Source organism: Psammomys obesus, unplaced genomic scaffold (assembly GCF_907164565.1).
Source record: "Psammomys obesus unplaced genomic scaffold, mPsaObe1.curated_primary_1811, whole genome shotgun sequence".
NCBI classification, from domain to species: Eukaryota; Metazoa; Chordata; class Mammalia; order Rodentia; family Muridae; genus Psammomys; species Psammomys obesus.
Window position 1 is genome coordinate 1,959,332 of NW_026594143.1, and position 27,172 is coordinate 1,986,503.

The window sequence follows — 27,172 nt, forward strand, 5'->3', positions numbered from 1 at the left end:
TACAGAGCAACAGCAATAAAAACTCATAGTATTGACATAGAAACAGAGTGGTGGATCAGTGGAATCAAATAGAAGACACAGAAATAAACCCACACATCTATGGATAATGGATTGTTGACAAAGAAGCCAAAACCATACAATGAAAAAATGATTTTGTCTTCAACAAATGGTACTGGTCTAACTAGATATCCACATTTAGAAAAATGCAAATAGGTCCATACTTATCACCCTGCACAAAACTAAAGTCCAAGTGGATCAAAGACCTCAACATAAAACCAGACACAGTAAACCTTTTAGAAGAAAAAGTGGGAAAGAGCCTTGAATTCATTGGCACAGGAGACAACATCAGTCCTGCTTATGTTATCCTGTACTGCCATGTGATCAGATACTGTTCTCTGCCTCTGTCACTCAGCTTCCTCATCCATAAACAATGATTTATGCCCAGTCAACACTGCTGATGCCAAAAATTACAGGGGAAGTTGATGGAAAATTACACTGCTTATGTATAGGTGTCCAATAAAAGAAAGTAAGGTACTGAAGATTTGGCTCAGCAGTTAGTATCAGTGGCTGCTGCTTTCTTAGTACCCATATGACAGCTCACAACAATTTATAACTCCAGAGGAGCTGAGGCCTTCCCTCTTCTGGCCTTTGTGTACACTCGGCATGCACATGGTTCACAGAAAACACATGCAGGTAATCACATATATCCATAAAATAAAAACAAATGAAATGTTGAAAAAGACACTAAGAACCGGGGATGACCTTCCTGCACTTCATGTCTTGCCTATGCCATTCCTAAGTGATTTTCTCCAGCAACATGTATGCTAACAAACCCAGGGAAAAGATAAGAAACTTAGAAGTAAAATTCTTTATGAAACCAGTACTCAGAATGGACAGGTGGATGTACTGGGCTGGGAACAGGGACAATTATGACCTGAGAGAGTCAGTAACAGACTAGAATGAGAAGAGATGTCCCCAAAGACCAGTGACCCCTGGGATAAGAAGTGGATAGGGAGGGCTTTCTGGGGACTAGACTTGTGTTTTGGAAGGGAATGGAGTGAGAAAGAGACAGTAGGTTGGGGACAGTGTGATTTCTCAAATTGGGTAGGGGACAATGTCAACACAGTTATGGAGGTGAGGGATTCAGGATGAGGCTCCCAGATCACCTATCAATGTACTTGACAGTTACCAACTGACAGAAGGACCAAATAGGAGAGCAAGGTGGGCATGAGCAAAGGACAGAGTGGTGAGAATGATGAGGGGAGACATCACGTAGGGGAAAGGCACTGTGATAGAGCTTGTAAAACAGCTCAATTTGGGCAGCCTTGGAGGACTGGTCTTGCAGAAACAGTAGGTATATGGGAAGCATTCAATGTCTGTGACAGTACTAATGGTGGACGAGAAGGATTAATCATAATTAGCTTCTTTCCCATCAAAACCCAGTCATTGGCCACCCCACCTTGGCTAGCCTAGCCTACCCACCCAAGTCTTTGGAGCCCTCCTTACCTGCTTGCCCCGAGCTGAGAGGCCAGAGTCTCCTCCAATGCGGCCTCTGAGGTTGAGCTCACTCTCACCATGCCGGCATAGGTAGATTGAACGGGGAGTGACATGGATGTTCATGAGGTAGTAGGCTGTGCGGCTCTGGACATGGTCCTGCACGCGATTTACCATGTAGCGTGTGCCCACGTCAAAGATCTTGATATAGGACAGGTGGCTGGGCCAGACCCAAGCAGGAGCAAGCATAGCTTAGGTGCTGATAGTAGGGAGGGTTGATCCCAAGAGAAAGTTCCAACCACACATCCTGCTTCCAAGCCTTCTCTGAAGTTCAGCTACTCCTAACAAGATGTTTTGGCTAGTCTTGTCCTGGGTGTATGTCCTAGAGATTTTGCTCCTGACAACCCTAAGGAGCTCATCACCAGCTACCCTCTCCTTTTTTTTTTTTTTTTTTAGTTTGAGTCAAGTTGTCACTTGATCTTTCCTAATCACAATGAAATTGGCCATGGGTCTTTTCTATATTCTATACCTGCAACTCACAAGTACTATTATCTGAATAATGCACTGTGCTTTGGGAAGAGGCTAGCTGCCCTTTCGGAACTCTCAGAGCAGTCAGAAACAGACACTTGGAAACACGTGGACAATATTCAACATTCTTGTCACAAACAGCATACTGGGCCAAGTTCTGGTGTGAAAGATACAGAAACGGTCCAGAACATCACTGGTAAACTTGTGGTCCTGGCTCCAAGTACCTGGTGGTCTCCTTAGTTATGTGCTCAGCTCTAGGAACTAAATGCTGAGTAATAATCAAATATAACAAACTGACTCTGGAAGATAGGGGAGGAAGGGGTGAGGATACCAACTGATCAGAAGACTTAGAGTCAGTGAGACTTCTACATCTTCTGTAACAGCCATAAACCCTCCAGTTATCTAAGAAATTAAAAGAGTTCTGAGGGAAAAGGCATGTGAACTAGAGTCACAGGGTGACACAAGCAACCCAGAGCCGATAAGGCTGCTGATGGTTTTGGTTTCAGCGACTTCTTCCTTATCTTCCTAGAAAAGTCCTTTGTAGCTATAGCCTCATCCTTCACAGCTCACTTGCATTTGCTAAACTACATATATATATATATATATATTATTGTGTGTATCTTGCAGAGACTCGGGGGATTTTAAGATGTATGAATCCTCATAGCCATCATTCAAAGAAAAGACCATCATGTAAAAATCTGAAGCACACAGAGAAGCAATTTGCCAGAGAATGCATCCCGCTCCAGTGATCTGTCTTGGACCCCCAGAGCCTAAAAGCAGAATATCTCTGATACAATCTTGTTGCCTGGTAATTGTTTCTAATACTAGATGCTACGTGGCTCTAACGGAACTTTTGTCTGACATCCTAGGTGGTTTTACTTGCTATCTGCAGTTGGCCTCACCTCACAGCACCACACTTTACCCATGGCTTTTTAATTCTTGTATTCCTGTTGTACTTGGAATATTCTTTGAACTCCTCTTTTTGTACTCAAAGCTAATTAGGCCAGCTGTCACAAAGTATTTTTCATTTTGTTGAAAGGACAACTTGCTGATTTCCAAAGCTGAGCTCTTATGTATACAGTTTTCAAAAGCCAGGGTATTTCCTATCAAGATTAGAGCTCTATAAAGACATTTATAATTGTTTAACACCAAATTATTATAACAGTTCATATCCCAATCTGTGTAATTTAAAATTATATATATATATATATATATATATATATATATATATATATTTACTCTTATTAATTTCACATACATACATACATACTGAGGCCCTATGAAATTCTGATTTTTTTTTCACACTTTTTCTTGTTGCTACTTTGAAATACTAATTGTAAAATAGCTATAGGGCAATTTCTTTCTTATGTTTGGAAGATCCAGTGTTATTGATGCCCCGAAAACATGTATGGCTTGCCTACTGAATAATCTAGTTCATCCAGACATTCTCCTCCCAAGGTGGGCCAAGTCCCTGCTCTGAGTTCCTCCAACCATCTGGCTTATTGTTTTCAAAACTGGGTTGTCTGTGTACGCGGCACCTTCTCCAAATTATTAGCAAAACAGGGGCAGCTTTGCCTCTTTGTCTTCCTTAGCCACTACTAAAGCTAGCCATGATGCATGGATTATAAATGTCTATTAATGGAAAAACAATAAATAAAGCTGGTCTTCTACATCCATCTTCTTCAGGCCCAATGGGCTTAACAAAAGAATAACAGAAACAAATCCCAACAGTGTTCTTCTAGGTGTCAAGACTCAGGTCTGGGGCCTTGCTTAATGACATTCTTTTTCTTCAGCCCCCTTCTTTCAAGATCCTTCCATTATATACAGTTAGCTTACATATTGCTGTTGTAGAATCTGAAAAAGCCACTCTTTTTCTCAAAGCATAAACACCCTGTTTCTATCACATGTCTTCCTGGGGGAAACAAATGCTCTGATCAAGGAGCATGCACAGTGAGTAAGCTCTAAGATTAAACATGAAGGTAACGTCTCTTGCATGGAATGTGTAAGTTGCCTCTGGTATTTCTTATGATACAACAGTGTCAAGGGGTAAAACCAGGCTGGAATTTGGGCAATACAAACAGCATTTAGTAGAGACTGTATTGCTGACTCACTGTGGCTGCGGACAAGCCTTTAAACTGATCCCTGGTTGTCAGTTTCCCAAACTATGAAGTGACATACCCATCACCTTATATGTCTACTGGATAAGACTGAAAGGACGCTTTAAAAAATTTTACAGTAATAATGATCACTTATGGGCTTTCTATACTTCAAACTCAGGCCTCAAAGAGTATGGGCAGCCAGAGTCTTTTTTCATTAGAATTCATTTTGAAGATAGTATGTTTCTTTGAACACTTGACATCTAAACTCACATCTGCCTTAAATTTGCCTATCTATCACTTGTATTATGAAAGATTTTTTTTAAAAATTTTTTGTTTTATTGCTTATACATGGGTCTTTCCATATGCTGAGACTCTGTAGAAGCTACCTAAGGATAAAACCCATCTCATTTGTTTCTACTTACACCTTCTGCTGGAAAAGCTTCCAAAGACTTGTTCATTGGAGAGATATATGAGGGTTATGAGAGGAGCAATGTGAGGAGACAGAATTTATGGTTAGACTTCTAGCCCCATCTTTGACTTATGGTAGAAGCCTTGAAGTAGCTTTAGCTCCCTAAGACTCAGTTTCCTCTTATTGAAAGTTTATGGTCATCAGATATACTGCACCCTCTATATAGAGGTACCATGGGAAAGTGATGAAAGTAGGAAGGTGAATTTGTTTGGGGACTGAGGTGCCATCCATGTTAAAAGATTATTTGTGCTATAATAACAGCAATATATACAGAATGAAGGCACTTGTCCTTGGAAAGCAAAGTCCAAATCTGTACCTACTGCACAGGAAGGCACAACTTTAGGTAACTTATGAGTACTTCCCACATCAAGGTATCATTGCCTCATTGAAAACTGGACTGGAGGGAGTCATAAAGACATATCTTCCCACTTCTGATATTATAGACAGAAAAGTTAAGGCCCCCAAAAGGAGGACATTTCCTAGGTCCCATAAGCCATCAAAACTGGACTAAGGTTCCAGATCCTGACTTTTGGGTGTTGGGCTCTTACCTGTCCAATTCCTCATCCAAAGGTTGGTAGTTGATCTCATAGCACTCAATTCTCTTTAGAAAGTCTTCCAAAACCTTTTCTTTGTCACAGTCTATGTAATCAGGACTGCCTAGTTTCACTTGCTGTGAGAAGACACGAAGAAGACAAATGTGGGAAGATAGAGACTCTGATATTGTACTTGGGAAAGGTCTTTACAGACAACAACCATCCACCCCATTACAAAGGCAAGGGAACAGTTTGACAAAGGGTTTTGCTTAAGTTTAAAAATTAGGCAAGTGAAGAGAAGTTGAGCTGCATGGTACAATATATTTACTCTGAGAGAACATATTGCTTAACAACATTTGTAAGGGGACAAGAAACCGTAAAAGGACAGGAAACTGTGATGCAGAAGAATCATTCTTAACTTGGTATCATAAATGCTTTCATGTATTTAGTCACTGCTGAGAAAACAGGCATGCTGTCGCTGTATTTCTCAAAGGCTGGCATCTCCTAATCTCCCAATATCAACCTTCTCCCACATTTCCCACTCTTCTACTCTATTGCTTGAGCCTACATGGAACCTCACTTGCTAGCAGGAACTAAGCCTCTCTAATCTCTCTTCTAAATAGACATTTATCTTTTGCCTATGCTCACATTTGGAAGACAGAGGACAATGTTGTGGAGTCAGTTCTCTCCTTCTACCTTTATGTTCTGGGACTAGAACTCATGTCATCAAGCTTGTATGCCAAGCGATTTTTACCCACTGAGCCATCTCACTGACCCCAGAAGGATATTTGTAACAGGCACATTTGACAATGGGAGTCTCATACTTAAACTTTGTCACCATTTCTATGTGTCTTTTAAGAAAAATTATGACAACTCAAATTGCCTTTCCCTACCATCTCTTACTATTCTCCTACTTGAACACACATTTTGGCCTTACTACTTATGGTTCCCTGGAGATATCATATTTAGGGTATATTATTCCCCATATCAATTCTTCACCTGTAAATACTCCTGTCCATCCATCAGGATATAGCTGTTGCTTCTATTAGGGGGCCTTCCATGGCATACCACCACATGCACAATTGTCCCTCACTACTGTGTTCTTATAACCTTCTTTTCCCCCTTAACTCAGCTATCATCTTAAGACTTCTGTCTATGTATCTGTCAGTATCCCTAACTAGACTGTGAGTTCAACAGAAGGGTTTTCACTAACTGTTTCTTTATCTTTAATGCCCATAATGGCTATTTGGGTATACAGTTTCACATGAACACCTGAATTAGTAAATGGATAGATAATTGAGTGGATGAAGTGGTAAAAGATTTGAACATGCTATATCACAAGAGATAGAAATAGAACAAAATAGGAGAACAATTTTACTTTGATTGGGTTACATTTTTTAAATGATGACTTGTTAGTATAGGTGTGAACAGAAAATGCAGACAAATACTTAGCTGAGATTTTTAAGTATGTGGTGAAAGAGACGGCCTTTAAAGTCTCATATGCTCCTGAGCTCCAATAATATGAAGGGACAGGGAACAACAAAAGTTTGTGAGTGATCTAATTCTAGACTGTGCAGTTAAGAGTCTAAAAGTAGCAGTGATTCTGATGCAAAATGTTTGGTATAATACAGACTATGGGCTTTTGAGAAAGACAGCCAAGCCTGGGGTGCATTCCTACTTCCATGTTTTTCAAGCTGTACCAGTCTTTGCCAACTCAACTCGTTGATCCTCCTTTCACCCTCTAAAACAGGGAAAGAATACTCAACATGCATGTTTGTTGTGAAAAAAAATTAATGAGTCAATCTTAGTGCTCTCTCTATATGCTGGCTTAAGCTAACTTTATAGGAACACTGTGGGCAAGGATGGTCAGGGAAGTACAAAGTGGGAGGAGCCCCGCAGAAGTAACACTTTTTTTAAGTTTATGGTGGTCTTTTAGGTATGACTCTGGCCTGAGACAAAATATGGAGGATTAAGGAATGGGGAGATGAATTAATAGATAAAGAGCTTGCCATACAAGTGTTCAGATTCCACAAACACACATAAAGCTGGATGTAGTGGTGTGTATTTAAAATCCCAGTGTTCCTTCTATGAAATAAGACGTGGAGACAGGAGAATGCCTTAGACACATTAGGGCCAGCCAGCTTGGAATATGCAATGGAGAACAAGAAAAGATCCTATCTCAAACAAGGTGGAAGGTGAGGACTGACACCTAAAGTTATGTCCACATATACACTATGGCATGTACATTCCACATACAAGAACACACACACATATAATGTATGTACACACACATATACACATAAACACATAAATACATGCAGATTTAAAATGTAAATTAAATTAAAACTTATTTTAAAAAGTATAAGGAAGAAAGGTAATTGGTGTTCCTTACCTTGATGTTTTCTGCAATGATGTCAGGGTCATTACAAATAGATTCAATAAAGAAGACCTATAAGAGAAAAATAGAGCTTTCCAGCAGGGTATTATGTTTTCTGGGAGCCAAACAGACTTACCCACTCTTGATAGCCCTGAGTCATCCCTAGGGACATTTCTAAAAACAATGCTTTCACACAACAGTGCTTTCAGGATTCTGACTCCTATGAGGCAGCCTGGCTCTAATTGGGTTGCCCCAGATTTCTGCTGGCTTTTAGTTCTTACATGTTTCTCATGACTCCTTCGTCATTGCCACATCATTATCCTCAGCATCAGCCTGTCTGTAACCATCTTTTACTGTCTGGCCTGTCACCTCCCCTGTTTTGGTCTGTTATGCTGTTTCTGAATCTACAGTGGAGAGCTAGATGTTGAACGCATGCTATCCGAATTGTACTTCTTTGAATTTTGTTCTAGGTAAGCATGGGCATGTCACTCTACCTTGTAACCATGTTCTTTAGCAAACTGGAGAATCAATGATCGTCGTTCTCTGGTAGTGTTGGTGGCATCAAAAACCTAGAGACATGTACCAAGATAAACTTACACTCAATCTAGTGTTAATACAATAGGATACTTTGTTCACTCTTTTTCTATGTGAACCAGAAGGGGGCAGAACTTGAAGAAAAAGAAGGGTTTGGAATTTGCTTGTGTCACTTTCAAAGCATGCATTGAGCCCATACTATCTGTGCAGAAATGTCCTACAACCTAGGAATGTGTTTATTAGGATCATTACATAGGTCAAGTAACAGGTCTAGAAGAAGGGCTTGCTTTGACAACAGCCATGGGAAATTTGCTGATAGAGATATAGTAGAGCTTGTTTTCTAGAGGCCTTTCCTTCCTAAACCCTTAGAAACTCCCAGGAATAGGAAAAATTCCCTATCTTTAGCACCTAAGAAGGGGCCATTTGCATACTTGAGGATCTCTAACCCAAAGATTTAAGATATTAAATTGCAGAGATATTTAGGCAAATCTCTATTTAGGAAAAAAAATGTGTTTCACAGCTTTTGTTTTAAACTGTATAAAAGTTCATGGAGTTGCTTAGACTTTGGGTCTTGCTATTTTGGTACATTTGCTATGTTTGTATTTTTTGCAAGGATTTTTAATAAAGTTTTTAACATTTTGAAAAAAGAAAAGATAGCAGTGCTATACAGTCTTAAGTTTTTGTACTGCTGAATCTTGAGGGCAAATTCATAAAGCATAGGGCTTAAGAGTATGGATTCTGCAACTATACAATCTGGATTCCAGTTCTGGCTCTGCCACATATAGATCACACCACCCTAGGAATCTTTCTGTTGTAGTTATTTTTTAATATAAAATAGAACATAATAATGACACATCTCATGGGGCAGTAGAAATTATTAAGATAAACAAAGTATTAGAATAACATATGGCATAGGTATTATCTATTTTTCATACTGACAGAGAGCCTGGGGGAAAAAAATGGAAGATTATTTACCGCAACGTGACCTTCCTCATGGCTGAGATATTTATGGACATCCTTTAGGGCTGCTAGAGCACACTGCCTGAAAAACAGAAAAAGAAGCAAAGAACCCCTGTCCCCAGGATCAGTTCCCCTCACTGCTATTCTATTATGAAACATCTCTGTGTCTTATAGTTAACTATTCATCTTAGTTCTAGTAAAGGGGTCACAAAGAGGTCTCTGTGTACAGCTTAGGGACATGTGTAAGATGACATGCCCAAGAAACGCTGAGCAATGTAATCATCCTAGTTATAGGGCTGTGTGTTATTGGAGCTCGAGCTGAATTGGTTATGGAATACAGGTCAGGCATGGGGATGTGTTCTTTGAGTTAAAATCAATTCTTGACATAGGCAACATTGTAAGTACGGGTATGATAGTGATAATGTACCTAGGTTTTCAGAAAAAAAGTCTTTACTGATTTTTGGGTTCTATAGTGAGGAGAGCCAGTTTGCATCTACACGCACTTGCAGCCACAGAGTTAAAGGAGACTTTGAAGTTGAAGTGATAACACTGCAGAGGCTGAAGAGGGCTGAGCTACTGAAATACTCATCTCAAACACTATGGTCAGAAATTTCAATGCTTGCTTACCAGAAATAGAAGACTGTAAAATCTTCTTGATAGGGAAGAGCTATGACTAGAGCCAACTTTGAGCAGGCTGACAGAAAGGCTGGACACAGGAGTATTCAACTCATGGCCTAGGATAACTATGAACTGTGATCCAATGCAAATCATAAACTTAACTAAAACACTATGAGACTTTCTGTATTTTTTTCTATTCGTAACTTGAGTGAGGGGTTCTCGAGCATGAACACTGTAACTGAGCACACTCTGTGGTAATGTAAAAAGTTTGGATACAATGGAACAGCAAGGTTAATTCTATACTACTCCCCTAGGACATAAAGAAAGGTCCTCCTCAGCTAAATGCAGCACAGGATTTTAAATGTTGGGTACTTACTTCCTGATAAGTTGGGCTTCGGTGTTGTCTGGGAGAAAGAATTCATAGTTCCTGTAGCTCACTGCCTCTCGTCGATACTGGCCTAAATTAAACACTGAAAACAGGAAACCCTAGTGAAGAGGTAGGGAAGACTGCCATGGCCAAAACTCTGTTCTTGCTGGAAGGAACCTCAGAGGTAAAAAGGCATAATTTATAGCCAGAAAATATACAGATAAGACTTCAAATTACGGGTAACAACTCATTTCCTCTTTCATATTATATTAGTCCTGTAAAGTAGAGTTAACCACATCACCTTTACAAATGAGGAAAGTAAAGCTCAGAGGTGTAAAATAGCTTTCACAGTTAATAACTGGTAATCTGGAATTCAAACCCACGTCTTTTTGATTTCAAGCCATTTTACTTTATCATAAATTTAACCTCTTAAGGTAATATTCAATAGGGAAGATAAAGAAATAAGATACAAAGAGTAAAATCAGTTACCCAAAGTCAAACCAAGAGTGAATTAAAAATATATACAAACTGGACTCCTAGTTACCAAGGTCATCTTTTACCATTTTTTTTATCATAAGGGAAAATCTAAATGCAAATTTTTAAACAGCACTTTCCCATTTATAATGGGGGAAAACAGAGAAAAAAAGGGAGAAAGAGGATAATCAGCCAAAGAAACCACATTTTATTAATTCATTTGCCCAGCAAATAACTTCAGGGTAATGTGGTAGTTTGAATAAAAATGGCTCCCACAGGCTCATATGTTTGAAGGCTTAGTCATCAGGGAGTGGTGCTATTTGAGAAGGGGTAGGAGGCATGGCCCTATTATAGGAAGCATCTTACTAGGAGTCAGTTTTGGAGTTTCAGTAGCCCATGGCAAGCCCACAGTCACTTTCTCTTCCAGTTGCCAGTGGATCTGGATCAAGAACTCTCAGTTACTTCTCTAGTGCCATATCTACCTGCATGCTGCCATGCTCCCTGCCATGATGATAATGGACTAGACCTCTGAAACTTTAATCAAGACCCTAGTTAAATGCTTTGTTTTATAAGAGTTACCTTGGTCACAGTGTCTCTCCACAGCAAAAGAACAGTAACAAAGAAAAAGTTGGTACTAGTGAGCTGGGTATTGCTTTGACAGTCCTGACCATGCTGTTCTCTGGTGGAATATGGATGACTTGGGGACTTGGAACTAGAAAAGTGGTTGGATGCTTAAGTGAGGCTTAATGGGTCATCCTAGTAAGAAGAACATAGAAGAAAGTGCTAAAGTTCTAAAGTTGGTTTGAATTATAAGGTCCCAGCTCAAGTTTCAGAGGAGAAGATAATTAGTAAGTGTCCTAGAGACCATTCTTGTGATGTTTTGGCAAACAAATGTGGCTGCTTTTTGCCCTTTTCCTAAAAATCTGCTCGTGCCTAAACTGAAAAGTTTTAGATTAATGGCACTGACGGAGGGGATTTTAAGGCAGCCTAGTCCTAACTCTGTCAGACATTTTAATCACTCTAATGAAGATCTATAATGAAAAGGAACATGCTGAGCAAGCAAAAACACAAATGTACAGTTTGAGGAGAAAGGAGCCACCAGGAGGTATAATAAAGCTAAGTGTTGTGCTCAGGGAGATAAAATGTTTATAGAAAAACCTGGTGCTAAATGGAATAAAGGGAGTGATGATCTCTGAGAAAGATCACACCCAGTTAAACTTCTAACTTATGAAAAGGAATTAAAGAAAAGCTTAAACAGTGAAGGAAACTATCAAAAACAGAAAGCTGATGAAAATATAATTGAAAGTAGAGACCAAGTTCCAGCCCCAGGAAGAAGAACTTGGCAGCTTTGGCCATGTGGTTTTGACTTTAGAGGTAAGGATACAAGAAAGGGGATATTGATTCTCCCTCTGTGGCTAAGGAAAGCAGCTAAGGACAGGCCTGTATCAGGGGAGCCCCTGAATGGAAGCCCAGACAGGCCATTGCATAAAGCTACTAAGTAAAAGCTGGATTGTGTTACAGAACCCCAAGATATTGGAGATGCCAGAGTTGTAGGATACCTGCCAAGGAGAACTTCAGACTAGGTATGGAACCAGCCCAAGAAAGAAAAGGATGTAGTCAACAGGAGTTGGAAATTTGAAGAACACTTTGACATCAGACAAGTTGATGCAAAATTTGAAGCTTGCTCTGCTCGGTTTTGGTCCATTATTTCCTCAGTATTTCCTGCTCCTCTCTTTTGTAATCATAATATGTATTCTGTGCCATTGTATATTGAAAGTATGTGATCTGTATCTTTTAAATTTTTTATAGGGGGATATAGTTAAGAGTTTACTATGAGTCTCAGAAACGACCTTGAACTTTAGACTCTTAAACAATGTTGAGACTGGGATAGACTGGGGACTTTTGAGGTTGGACTGAATGCATATTTTTTGCATTATTATATGGCTACAAGGCTATGGAGATGAGAAAATACAATGTGGTGGTATGAATAAGAATAGCCCCCCACAGGCTCATACATTTGAATGCTTAGTCATCAGAGAGTGACACAAGGCACTGCCTGAAAAGGATTAGGAAGTGTGGTTTGTTGCAGGAAGTGAGAGTGGGCTTTGAGATTTCAAAACTGAGGCCAGGCCCAGTGTCTGTCTTTATCTCTCTGCCTGTGGATCAAAATGCTTAACTATCAGGTACTTTTCTAGTGCCATGTCTGACTGCATGCCATGTCTGGCTTGCTAACATGATGGTAATGGACTAGACCTCTGAAAATATAAGCAAGCACCCAATTTAATGCTTTCTTAGAATAGTTGCTGTGGTCATTTTGCCTCTTCACAGCAATAGAATACTAAGACAGACAGATACCTACTACTTTGTAAAGTGAGGTATAAGTTCTGGATTTGTTATGGGGCCTCAAACAGCTCATAAACTGCAAAGTCACACAGCAACCAAATCAGGCAATAGGAGTGCTCCCAGAGAGTCCTTTAGGTTTTCCAATAGAGAGCAATATCAATATCAAACAATGCTTAAGAGTGAGGGAGTAGGAAATAAAGGATCCATTTTGGGTTAGCTAAGAGTATCTTAGCAAAAGCAGAATTTGAACAAGCATTTTAGGTTAGGTGTCTTTTACTGGTGGATATGTATGTGAAGGTGGGGAGAAAGGACAGTGTAGATAGACTGCAAGTAGCTAGACAGTACTTGAGCAAAGGTAGAACATATGCTGGAAGCAAATGTGTTTTGGGGGAAGGGGTCAACTGCCAATGGCTGGTCCTAAAAAGATGGAATACATCAACTGTGGATGTTCTTAAACAGAAGTAATGGTGCTTGGGTTCAAATCTGTAGACCAAGGGTACACTTGGAGACTACAAGTATTACCAGTCTTATACTTTGAAATACGATTCTGAAGATCTATGTGAGTAGTTAAGTTGAATAGGCAGAATAAAAGTGGGATCAGGACAGAGACCCATCTGCCACTATGTCATATGCTTCTTCATTCAGTAGAGTCTCCTCAGGCTTGCAATTCTGTATGAGACTGGCTCCTTCTGGTCTTTGCTTAGTCAAATGTCTCCCTCTTCCCACAGGACCCATTTCAGACACATTCTTATCCATGATGCTTTTGATGCCTTTCAGTCCAGCCTATGTCTTGTTGTATATGCCATTCAGAGTTAGAACTCTTCAAGGGTAGTATATGAGTTTCATTTATTTTTATTTCTTTCCTAATGTTTGACATGGGTTTTGGCACGTAGAAAACTCTAGTGGATTATTAGAGAAAGTGGGTGAAGGGCAAGGAAGGATAAATTTGACAGTGGGTAGATTTGATGCCAGGTGTAACTCAGTGGAAAAGTGTATGCTTATTATAAACAAAGCACTGGGCTCAAAGCCTAGTACACACAAAAAAGAAGAGAATCATAGAGAAGGCTTGATGAAAATATGGGAAGGATGGTTGGAAGGAAGGGAGTAGATACAGTGTTGGGATGAACAGGAGAAAGGAAGAGAAAAAAAATAATGGCTCAAAGGAGAGAAAGTACAGGATCCCTTTTTCTTCTCTTCAATGTAGTCATGCATTAGAACGAGCAGTGCATGTTACATTTGAAATCAATCATATTCTTGTTCTGTCACTTATAACTGAGTTCTTTAAGAAAAGGTATTTAATTTCTTTGATTTTTTTTTTTAACTATGAAATGGTGAAAATTGAGGACTTCCAAGATGGCGGCGGCTAGTGTGCAGCTTAGCTGAAGGGGAGAGGAACCGCAACGTGGAAATTGGTGAGTGAAGGGGCTGATCAACCCAGAACAGAGTTATCTAGACTTCCAAGAAGAAAGAGACTAACCATGATCTGAGTCCATCTAGAATCAGGTCATGGCAGACTCCTCCAGGAGGAGACACCCTGAGAGGTAATCCCCAGGCACTTCCCGGCACCAAAAACCCTACTACCTCTGCGGAGGAGGCAGGAGGCATCAGCAGAATCTGCCACAGACCACACTGTCTGTACTCCAGCCCCAGCTAGAGCTATAGCTCTCACCAAAAAACAAAACAAAACAAAACCCGAGATCGGGGCTGAGAAAACCTGATCCTTTCGGGCACTCCCCCGAGAACCAGAACGCCACCATAACCCTGCCCCAGTGGAGCGGAGGGATAGAGAGGCACACAGTGGCTTCACAGCGCCTGGACCCCAGTGCTCCAGTGCTGCCGGCTGCTCCCAGCAAACAAACTTCAACTCGGGATCTGGGACTGTGGTCATTCAACATGTCCTGAGACTCTCCTGGGTCCAGCGCAATAAGGTCTAGCACCAAGTCCTAACACCGGTGGCCCCCCGGCCCCTGGCAGAGAAACCCCAGCTCAGGATGGGGACTGAAAAGTCCCAACCCCTTCTGGCACACCCTGAGAGTACCGCCATAAGCTTGCCCTAGCAGAGGGAAAGGTCAGAGGGGAAGGACAGAAAGGCAGCCTGCCACAGGACACAGCACCCCTTCTCCAGCTCACCCAGCGGCCCCTGGCAGAGAAACCCAAGCTCTGGATCTGAGCACACTCAACCATACCTGGTACTCTCTCAGAATCAGGCTGCTTCTGGCAGAGAGATCTGGGCCCAGGATCTGGGATTGAGAACACTCAACCTAACTCTTTCCTGTGCTACCCTGGGACCAGTCAACATAACCCCTCCTGGCAGAGGGAAAGGACAGAGAGGCAGCACACAGGATAGGTGGACACAGTGCCACAGAGATGACTGTTAGGCTACCTGCGCATTTTCCACAGCAGGACCAAATCAGAGAGTAGAGAGCAAGGGGAACCCCTGTGCATTCCAAATGGTCCTGCAAGAGAGTGAGTGAGCCTTCTAGGGAGAGTATGCCCCAGACCCAGGGCCTCTCCACAGAAGCAACCAGACGAGATCTCTGCCACCCACACCCCTAGTGTGGGCATCATAGGGATTCTTGGGATAGCGACCCCAACATTGAAGCCTCTGCCTTGTGGGTCCACCAGTGTAATCCAGGCAAACAATCCCTGGGTCTCAGACAGAACTGCAAAATAGTGGCCTGCAGGCCACCGCAATAGTCAGAGAATCCGTGCATGCACACTGCGCCCGCTAAAAGCGCATGCTAATAGCGCCGGCATCACATTCCTTACTTAGGCAAAACTGAAACCACAACGCACACTCCCAAACCAGTGAACCTCTCTCATCTTCCTGAAAAAAACAGTCCAGAAAACAGAAAGAGACAATCATAGCGTGGACTACAAACTCGAGAAACAAACAGTGAGGGTCATAAATAACCAGATGGCTAGAGGCAGACATAAGAATACACCCAACAAAAATCAGGACATAATGACCTCACCAGCAACCCCACAAAACAATGGACACTTCAATTCACTAGATATACAAGAAAACGACCTCAAAACTATGTTTCTCCACCTATTAGAGGCCCATAAAGATGAAATGAACAAAGCCCTCAGAGAAATAGCCAAAGAAATCGAGACGAACAAAGAGGAAACAAATAGAACTCTCAGAGAAATGACCATGAAAATTGAGGCAAACAAAGAAGAAATGAACAAAGCTCTCAAAGAAATGTCCACACAAATGAAGGCAAATAAAAAGAAATAAACAAAGCTCTCATAGAAATACAGGCAATTATAGCCAAAGAAGTAGAGGCATAATTAGTGATACATAGAGAGGAAACGGACAAAACAATAGAAGCTGTCATTGAAAAGCAGGACTCCACATTCAAACAGATGAAGGAAATGGTACAAGACATGAAAACAGAATTAGAATCAATAAAGAAAACACAAATAGAAAAAAACCTGGAGCTGGAGAACATAGAGAAAAAATCAGGAACTACAAAGGTAAGCATCACCAACAGAATACAAGAGATGGAAGAAAGAATCTCAGGAGCCGAAGATACACTTGTGGAAATTGACACGTCTCTCAAAGAAAAAATAAAATCAGAAAAGTTCCAAACACAAAACATCCAAGAAATCAAGGACACCATGAAAAGACAAAACCTAAGAATAATAGGAGTAGAAGAAAAGAAGACATTAGGCTCAAAGGGCCGGAAAATATTTTCCAGAAAATTATAGAAGAAAAATTTCCCAACTTAAAGAAGGAGATGTCCATAAACATACAAGAGGCCTACAGAACACCAAGTAGACTAGACCAGAAAAGAAATTCTTCACGTCACATCATAGTCAAAACACTGAACCTACAGAACAAAGAAAAAATTTTAAAAGCAGCAAGGGAAAAAGGCCAAGTAACATATGAAGGTAGACCTATCAGAATCACACCAGATTTCTCAACAGAAACTATGAAAGCCAGAAGGGCCTGGACAGAAATCATACAGTCCTTAAGGGACCACAGATTCCAACCCAGACTACTATACCCAGCAAAACTTTCAATCAACATAGATGGAGAATTCAAAATATTCCATGACAAAACCAAATTTAAACAATATCTACATGGTAACCCAGCTCTACAGAAGTTACTAGAAGGGAAACTCCAACCCAAAGAAAACAACTACATCTAAGGAAACAGAGGAAATAGATAACTACACAACAAAAAAACCCAAAAGAAGACAAGCAATGAAACTCAGTGACACCACAAAGCCCACATCAAAAATACGTAACAACTGTTGGTCACTAGTATCTATCAACATCAACGGACTCAACTCCCCAATAAAAAGACACAGACTAACAGAATGGTTGCAGAAACAGGATCCAACATTCTGTTGCATCCAAGAAACACACTTATGCAACAAAGATAAACACTACCTCAGAGTAAACGGCTGGAAAAAAGTTTTTCAAGCAAATGGTTCCAGAAAACAAGCTGGAGTAGCCATCCTAATATCTAATAAAATAGAAAAGATCATTCTGAGTGAAATATCCCAGAAGGAGAAAGATAAACACGGTATATACTCACTTATATAGACCTATAAGATATGATAAACATAATGAAATCTATACACCTAAAAATGATAATCAAGAGAGTGGACATGGGCGAAGATGATCAATCCTCGTTTAGAAAGACAGATGGGATGTGCATTGAACGGATGACAGGAGTCTACTGAAAGCATCTGAAAGACTCTAACTAGCAGTGTTTCAAAGCAGATACAAAGACTCACAACCAAACCTTCGGCAGTGTACAGGGAATCATATGAAAGAAGGGGAGTTAGTATGATGGGGAAAGGATAGGAGCTCCACAAGGACGAAATATATCTTGGCAAAGGGTCTTTTCTGAGACTGACATTCAACCAAGGACCATGTATGGATATAACCTACAACCTCTGCTCGGATGTAGCCCGTGGTAGCTCAGTAACCAATTAGTTTCCCATAGTAAGGGGAACAAGGACTATTTCTAACAGGAACTCAATGGCTGGCTCTTTGGCCTCCCCACCCCCAAGGGAGGAGCAGTCCTTTTAGGCCACAGAGGAGGTCTTTGTAGCCAGTCCTGAAAATACCTGATAAAACAGGATGAGATGAATGGAGAGGAGCCCCACCCCATCAGTGGACTTGGAAAGGGGCCGGGAGGAGATGAGGGAGGGAGGGTGGGGTTGGGAGGGAATGAGGGAGCGGGATACAGCTGAGATACAGAGTTAATAAAATGTAACTGATAAGAAAAAAATAAAATTAAAAAATAAAATAAAATAAGAAATTGTGACAATTAGGATAAAACAGTGTTATTGCTTAGACAATGTAGTTGTTACTAAAAAATACTTGAAGTACTCAGTGAGTTGCTTTGCATTTGTGAGTCTTAAGAGCAGATTTAGTCTTTATAATGGTTTTTTCTACACCTAAAACCCAGCATAGTATTTGTCACAGAATATATTTCACGAAATGATATAATTTCTAAGACCATAGTAACAGTGGTAGGAATAGTTAGGTAGAAGTGGTTCTAATCTTAAAAACAATGTGTGCAGCATTTTCAGTACAGAAATATTTGGCCTTCTTCAGTTTACAGTTAGTGGCCTGTAGTGGGATGTCTATAGCAAATGATTTCTGAGACATACCTTTAGTTGGTGTTCCTATCCAGTTGAGATACCGTGTGAGCTTCGTGGAAATGTAGGTCTTGCCTCGAGCTGGTAATCCCACCATGATCACCATTGTGGGGGAATTGGTGAACTGTGGTAAGGTTGCTGGAAGAGAAACAGATCCTCAAAAGCTTATCTCCACACATGGAGGCTCTCCAGCCATTACCTTAGCGATGTAGCACTAGACACCACACTGCTTCCCATCATATCGGGGAGGGAAAAGATTCAAAACAGGCATCACAACTTTTCTTCAACTCATCAGAAAACTGAGGTTGAAGGGCAGGTAGCTAATTTAAACTTGTAAAAACATGCATCTGCAGAGGGCAGTAGGACCCAGGCATTTCTTAGTTGTTGCGGACAATGCTGAACAACCTACTGTCATAAGAAGGTCCAAATAAAAAATGACTAATGAATTGCTAAAGCTGGTTTTGGGCCAATGTGAAGCTCATAAGGACTGCATCCTTAGCTACCTTTACATATTTTTCTCAATTTCCCTCCAGTGCTGGCAGAGAAGATTGAGAAAAGCTCTGAGAAAAGTACTGGATAGTTCTGGCTTGGAGTTCTCTTGATAGTTCTCCCTCTGGGTTGGAGGGAGAACATAACAATAATCATTGCTCAAATTCGGCACAAAGCTTCTTTATGTTCCTGTGGGGAAAGCTTCACTCTTCCACAGAAAAGGCAATAAATAAACTGTACTTGAACGCACTGGTAGTAACTTACTGCACCTGGCAGCCAATCCTGATGAAGCTACCCTATCTCTCCTAGAACTCAGGCCAGACCAATTTACCTTTTCTTATCTGGGAGGGAAAAACATTTTAATCTGCAGAAGGAAGGGAAACAGAAGTTCATGGTGCTGATGAAAATTCTCCAAAGTGGGAAGAAATACAGAAAATGTATCTACTCAGCAGGGACATGAAACTGTACTAGGCCTACTCATTACACTTGAAGGCTAAGAGCATTTGTGATGGTCACACCTCCATTGCTCAAGGTAAGCCTGCCTAAGACTGAGACTGGCTAACGTAGAATGTCTTCTCCATTCTTCACCAAGGTTAAGGGTTTCGTTGAAAATAGTAGGGAAAGGGGCTGGAGAGATGGTATGGTTTAATAGAGTGCTTGCTGCTCTTGCAGAAGAACCAGGTTCAGTTCCCAGCAACATGTGACAGCTGAAAACCACCAGTCATACCAGTTCCACAGAATCTGATGCCCTCTGCTGACCTCCACAAGCACATACACATGCAGCAAAATACTCATACACAAAAAAATTTTTAAAAGAAATCTAAAAAATAAAAATAAAATACGAGTGAAATGCATCTTTAAGAGATACAAGAAAGTTGGTATTGTTGGTAGTGGACACCTTTAATCCCAACACTCAAGAGAGGCTGAGGCAGGGGATCTCTGTGAGTTCAAGGCCAGTCTCGTCTACAAAGTGAGTTCTAGGACAGTCAGGGCTACAAAGAGAAATCCTGTCTTAAAAAAGCAAAAAAAAAAAAACAAAAAAAAACAAAAAACAAAACAAACAAACAAAAACCCAAAACAAAACAAAACCAAACCCCCAAAACAAACAACAACCCCCCAAAACACAGAGAGAAGGTGTGGGATAGACTATCTCCAGGAAGCTTCAAAAGAGGGAACAATTAAGATCAAACAAAAAGGCTGGAGGGAGAGAGAGACAAACCAACAGAAACAGACTTAGTTATGGTACTGACCCTGGAATTATCAGACTAAAGATTTAAACTAGCTATCACTATTGTGCTAAATGCTTTGTTTGAAAAGTAATCCCACAGGACAGGACCGCTATCTACCACTACTTTACTAAAACAGCTTAATCTCTAACAACAATCTGAATATCTGTCCTTATACCCGCAGAGAAGTAAAGTCTTCTTCCTTCACAAAGGAAACTTCTTTTTGCAACATACAGAGACCATTACAGAAAACCACAACCAATCAAAATGCATACTCATGGAGCTCAGCCCCAAATGAATATATCTACAAAATAATTCCCTTACCTAAGGCTCAGGAAACATTGCAGAAGATGGGGCAGAAAGATCTGGGATGAGCCAGAGGATCAGGGAATTTGCAGTAAGATTGTGTCCTATAGTAATGTCAGGAGGTACACCCATGAAGTCTTATCAACATAACTGAATAAGTATGAACTGAAAAATGATGACAACAATAAATACACCAAAGTAAAATGGGGAAAGACTATGAGGCCTCAGTCCTACACAAAGAACTATATACAGGCAACTAAGGGATGCTGAGAGCAAGAGCAATATAGTCTTCCTAAAGGAAGAGTACATCAAGTGGTAATCCAGTAACAAATAGTCAGCCCTGAAAACATACATGAGTAAAATTATACAAACTGAGGTTGTACTGAGGAATACATATGTATTCAATGAAAAAATAGAGCCATGAATTTGAAGGAAAGTGGGAGGGGTATATGTGAGGATTCAGGAGGAGGAAATGGAAGAAAGTATGTAATTACAATATTAAAAATAAAAGAAAAATACAAAACTATGGGATCATAATAAGGAGCACAATAATGTACTTAGACTATACATAGGGCAAAAGACGACACAGAAGAAATACTTGGAAGGCATGATGGTCTAAAGTTTCCAAAACTAGTGACTGACACCAAACTAAGAAGCATAGAGAACTCTAAGCTCTGTGTGTGTACGTGTATGCGTGTGTACACATGCATGAGGGTAAAGAACCACATGGAAACACAAAGTTACAGACATTCAGCACAAAAATAAAACCTTGAAAGCAGTAAGGAAAGATAGTGTAAATGAAAAACACTTTTCCTACTGAGAAATAAGAATTATGCTGTTTTTTTCCTAGTGCCCCTTTCACAGTTTCCTTATAGGCCATCTACAATCCTTTGTCACCTGCTGACCTGCAGAACTACTCACTCCCAGGGATCAGTGACTATACTAGGCTGTAACTCAGGTAGATGACATTTATTATTCTTCTGTCCTCCACTGTGGTCTCTCCAGACTTACTCTTAGTCCTCCTGCAGCCTCCCCACAGGAGCCCCCTCTTCACAGCTCACTTCCATCCCCTAAGAACTTTGCCTCTTGGTGTAGACCCAAGATGGCCCTAATTCTTCCTGGCCACCCCTTTCAGGCTTTCCTCCTAGTCTGTATAGCTATACTTTTGTGATATCTACTGACCACCATAAACATTCTGTATCAGGAACCCCATAGTCACCATACTTGGCTCAAAGTGGACAACAGTGACAAATGAACAGATAGATCACTCACCCAGCACTGACAAGACTAGATACCTAAGCCAAGAAATACTTCAAACATCATGACGCAAGCTTCTTAGAACACAACACGAAAACACAAACATGAACAGCCAAGATAATATGCCTTCTCCAGAAACCAGCAACTCTATTGCAACAGGTCTTAAGAAATTTAGCTGAAGCAAAAGGCAAAGATTTCAAAACAACAATTACGAATACATTCAAGAACCTTAAAGGGGATATGCATAAAATTCCTTAACAAAGACCATCAAAATACAAACAGTTGAATGAAAAATGTAAACACTTCAGGATATGAAAGCAGAATTTAACAAAGAAATAGAATCACTCAAGGAAAATAAAATTGAAATAAAATTGGAAATGAAAAATTCTGCATGTCAAAATGTCCAGGAAATTTCAAACACCATGAAAAGAACAAATCTACAAATAATAGGAATAAAGGAAGAAGAAGCCAGGTCAAAGGCAAAGAAAATATTTTCAACAAAACCATATAAGTTCCTGAGTCAACTGAAAGACATGTGTATAAGTTACAAGAAGCACATAGAACACACACACACACACACACAGACACACACACACAGAACAAGGAAAAAAAATTTCCCATGACATATAATAATCAAAATACTAAATATACAGCACAAAGAAAGGATACTAAAAGCTGTTTAAGAAACAAAACAAAACAAAACACCAAGTTATATACAAAGGCTATTAAAATAGTACTTGACTTTTCACTAGAAACTCTGGAAGCCAGAAGGCCATAGACTGATATTCTACAACCTCTAGGGGATTGGAAAAGGTACTATACAATTATTAAAGAAGTATCTACCAAGAGGATATTATAATTCTAAAAATTAATGAGGCACACACAAGAGCACCCAAGTTCATAAACCAAATAAGCCAAAAATCGAATGAAACAAAACAAAAAAAATACTATTGCAGCTAACATCACATATTGAACCTAACAGAGTGATAGTGGGTTATTTCAATATCAACCTCTTACCATAAGACAAGTTATCCATACAAAAATTTAATTAAAAAAAACCCAACCCACAGGTGTTGTATAATACATAAATCCAATGACGATAACAGACATCTAGAGAACATTAGACAAACTTTATAAAGAATAGAATTTCTTCTCAGCAGAACATGAAACTTTATTCAAAACTGAACACATATTAGGATACAGAGCAAGTCTCAACAGATATAACTGAAATAACTCCTCGTATAATATTTGATCACAGTGGATTAAAACAGGATATGAACAGCAATAGGAAAAGAAGAAAGTATACTAATTCATGGAAACTGACTAACTCACTACAGAACAAAAATTGGGTCAAGGCAGAAAAATCTCATGCAAACATACAGGCCACTACAGGAAGGGAAGCAGGTAGGCTAATTACAGAACTTCACCTCCGCTTCTGCTCTTCCAAATACAATCTACCAGTCTCATCCATCAGTTCTGTAACAGAAAACCTGGGGCAACCCTGCCCCATCTACAGTGGATCCTACAGATCTTCCCTTCCCTTCCCTCAACACATTGCTTTATTCCAACCCCCAACTCTAGCAGGTACTCCCTGAGAATCCACATGCCATGCAGACAAGGGAAACAAGAAGGCTAACTGCAGATTTTCACCTCTCCCTTCAGACTTTCAAATCAAATCCCTCACTCCAGCTGTGTTGCAGACCTACTGGTGTAGCCTCTCCACAAGCTGTGATCCCATTCCCAGGGGTCTAACTAAGCAGATCCTGATGGAACATCCTGCTGTGCATTCTCTTTAGAACTTGCACCACCATCTCAACCCACCCTTTTTCCTAAGTCTTAGGTGCCCCCAGAAACACATTTTATCTGGAAACCGCAGTGCCAACATCTATCAGGGTCCCATATGAATCTCCTACATAACACACAGCTATCACACTCTCCTAAGAACCAGAGGAAAAATGAGTCAAGGAACAAAACATCCACCCAACAAAGACATGAACATATATCAGCACCTACAATTACAATCGTCCCCAAACCAGATGGCTAGATGCCAGTGTAAAAACACAATCAATAATAGGCAAGAAAATATGTTCCCAAAAACGTACAGTAGGCCGAGTATTCTAACATGACTGAAGCATAAGAAAAGATCTTAAAACAGATTTTATGCATATTATAGAGACCCTGAAGGAGGAAATAAATACCTTTAAAAATTCATGAAAATACAAACAAGTAGTAGAAGGAAATGAATAAAACTGTTCAAAATATGAAAGGAAAGTCAAACTGAGGAATCCTGGAGATAAAAATTTTGGGTACTCTAACAGGAACCATAGAGGCAGGCATCATCAACAGAATACAAGAGATGGAAGAGAGAATCTCAGGCATTGAAGACATGATAGATGATATGGATACATTGGTCAAAGAAAATGTTAACTCTAAAAATATCCCGGCACAAAACATACAGGAAATCTGGGACACTATGCAAAGATCAAATCTAATAATAGGAATAGAAGAAGGAAAAGAAACTCAGCTTAAAGGCAGAGAAAAAATTTTCAACAAAATCATAGAAGAAAATTTCCCTAACCTAAAGAAGGAGATACCTATCAAGGTAGAAGAAGCATTCAGAACACCAAATAAACATGGCAATAAAAGAAAGTCCCCTTACCACATAATAATCAAAAACACTAAACATACAGAATAAGAAAGGACTAATGCAAGGGAAAGAGACCAAGTAACATTTAAAGGCAAGCCCATCAGAATTACATCTGATTTCTCATTGAAGACTCTAAAAGCCAGAAGGGCCTGTAGAGATGTGCCACAGGCTCTAAGAGACCAAAGTTGCTAGCCCAGATGACTACACCTAGCAAAGCCTTCAATCATCATAGAAGGAGAAAATAAGACATTTCATAAAAAACAAACAAACAAACAAACAACAAATTTAAGCAATATGTATCTACAAATCCACCCCCATAAAATGTGCTAGAAGGTAAATTCCAACCTAAGGAATGTAACTATATCCAAAATAAAAGAAAACCTCAGAGGAGGGAGTTAAAAACAACAACATAGGGAATAAAAAATCCTAGATAGGTGAAGTCAAAAGAACACGAACACACACAAGCAGGCACACACCATTACCATCACTACTACCACCACCAGCAACAAAATAACAGATATAAAAACTCATTCATTGGTCATTGATATCTCTCAGCATCAATGAGCTTAATTCCTCAATAAAAAGAGACTATCAAAATGGAAGGAAAAACAAGATCTATTTTTCTGCATCCAAGAAACATGCCTTAACATCAAGGAGAGACATTATACCAGGTTAAATGGTTAGTAAAAGATAGTGCAAACAAATGGACCCAGGAAACAAGCCAGTATATCAAATATCTGACAAAAGAGACTTCAATCCAACACTAATCAGAAGAGATAGGGAAGGTTACAGCATTCTCATCAAAGAAAAAAAAATCTACCATGAAGACTTTGCAATTCTTAACATCTATACCTCAAACACAAGGCCATCAAAATTTGTAAAAGAAACATTACTACAACTTAAATCACACATTGACCCTCACACACTGATTGGGTAATGACTTCATTACCCAACTCTCCCTGAAAGAAAGGTTATCTAGACAAAAACATAAAACAGAAAAATACGAGAGCTAGATGAAGTTATAAACCAAATGGATATAACAGATACGTATAGAACATTTCACCTAAACACAAAAGAATAAAACTTCTACTCAGCATCACATGGAAATTTCTCCAAAATTGCCATATAGTTGGACATAAAGCAAGTCTTAAAACAGACAAGAAAACTGAAATAACTTCTTGCATCCTATCAGATGACCATGGATTAAAACTGCATATCAACAAAAAGAGAAAGCTTACCAAAACTAAAGTCCGAGTGGATTAAAGATCTCAATACAAAACCAGACAGACTAAATCTGTTGGAAGAAAAAGTGGGGAAGGCCCTTGAACTCATTGGCACAGAAGACAACTTTCTGAACAGAACACCAACAGCACAGGCTCTAAGAGCAACAGTCAATAAATGGGACATCATGAATCTGAAAAGCTTTTGTAAAGCAAAGGACACTGTCATCAGATTGGGAAAGGATCTTCACCAACCCTAAATCTGACAGAGGGCTAATATCCAAAATATATAAAGAACTCAAGAAGTTAAACAGCAACAAATCAAGTAATCAAATTAAAAAATGGGGTACAGAGCTAGTCAGAGAATTCTGTATAGAGGAATATAGAATGGGAGAGAAACACTTAAAGAAATGCTCAACATCCTTAGTCATCAGGGAAATACAAATCAAAATGACACTGAGATTTCACCTTACACCCATCAGAATGGCCAAGATGAAAAACTCAAGTGACAACACATGCTGGAGAGGTTGTGGAGAAAGGGGAACCCTCCTCCATTGCTGGTGGGAATGTAAACTGGTACAACCACTTTGGAAGTCAATCTGGTGCTTTCTCAGACAATTAGGAATAGTGCTCCCTGAAGATCCAGCTATACCACTCCTGGGCATAATCCAAAATAAGCTCAAGTACACAAGGACATTTGCTTCACCATGATCACAGCAGCTTTATTTGTAATAGCAAGAACCTGGAAACAACACAGATTGCCCTCAATTAAGGAATGGATACAGAAATTGTGCTACATTTACACAATGGAATTCTATTCAGCAATTTAAAACAAGGAAATCATGAAATTTGCAGGTAAATGGTGGCATCTAGAAAAGATCATCCTGAGTGAGGTATCCCAGAAGCAGAAAGACACACATGACATATATTCACTTGTAAGTGGATATTAGACATATAATGTAGTATAAACACACTAAAATCTGTACACCTAAAGAAGCTAAGCAAGAAGGACCCTGGGTAAGATGATCAATTCTCATTCAGAAAGACAAATGGGATGGACATTGTAAAAGGGAGAAAACAGGGAACAGGACAGGAGTCTATCACAGAGGGCCTCTGAAAGACTGTACCCAGCAGGGTATCAAAACAGATGCTGAGACTCACAGCCAAACTTTGGGCAGAGTACAGGGAGTCTTATGAAAGAAGGGTTGATAATCTTACCCCATGTCCGCTCTCTTGATTATCTTTTTTAGGTGTATAGATTTCATTATGTTTATCATATCTTATAGGTCTATATAAGTGAGTATATACCGTGTTTGTCTTTCTCCTTCTGGGATATTTCACTCAGGATGATCTTTTCTAGGTCCCACCATTTGCCTGCAAATTTCATGATTTCCTCCTTTTTGATTGCTGAGTAGTATTCCATTGTGTAAAAATACCACAATTTCTGACAGGAGTCTACTGAGCACATTTGAAAAACTCTAACTAGCAGTGTTTTCAAAGCAAAGACTCATGACCAAACCTTTGGCAGAGTACAGGGAATCATAAGAAAGAAGGGGAGTTATTCTGATGAGGAAAGGATAGGAGCTCCACAAGGACCAAACATATCT

At 39.9% G+C, this 27,172-nt stretch overlaps 1 protein-coding gene across 3 annotated transcripts in view; it reads right to left on the reverse strand.

The window, feature by feature from the left end:
* Positions 1 to 27,172, reverse strand: part of Pfkfb1 (6-phosphofructo-2-kinase/fructose-2,6-biphosphatase 1) — a 61,694-nt gene that overhangs the window by 10,695 nt on the left and 23,827 nt on the right. For all 3 annotated transcript variants that reach the window (XM_055617909.1, XM_055617908.1, XM_055617907.1), the window contains 7 exons: positions 18,433 to 18,558; positions 9,989 to 10,082; positions 9,010 to 9,076; positions 7,995 to 8,069; positions 7,516 to 7,572; positions 5,139 to 5,260; positions 1,507 to 1,714 (listed from right to left, as the gene is read on the reverse strand). In XM_055617909.1, the coding sequence (XP_055473884.1) occupies positions 1,507 to 1,714; positions 5,139 to 5,260; positions 7,516 to 7,572; positions 7,995 to 8,069; positions 9,010 to 9,076; positions 9,989 to 10,082; positions 18,433 to 18,526 (717 nt within the window). In that variant the 5' untranslated portion in view covers positions 18,527 to 18,558. The remainder of the gene's footprint in view (positions 1 to 1,506; positions 1,715 to 5,138; positions 5,261 to 7,515; positions 7,573 to 7,994; positions 8,070 to 9,009; positions 9,077 to 9,988; positions 10,083 to 18,432; positions 18,559 to 27,172) is intronic.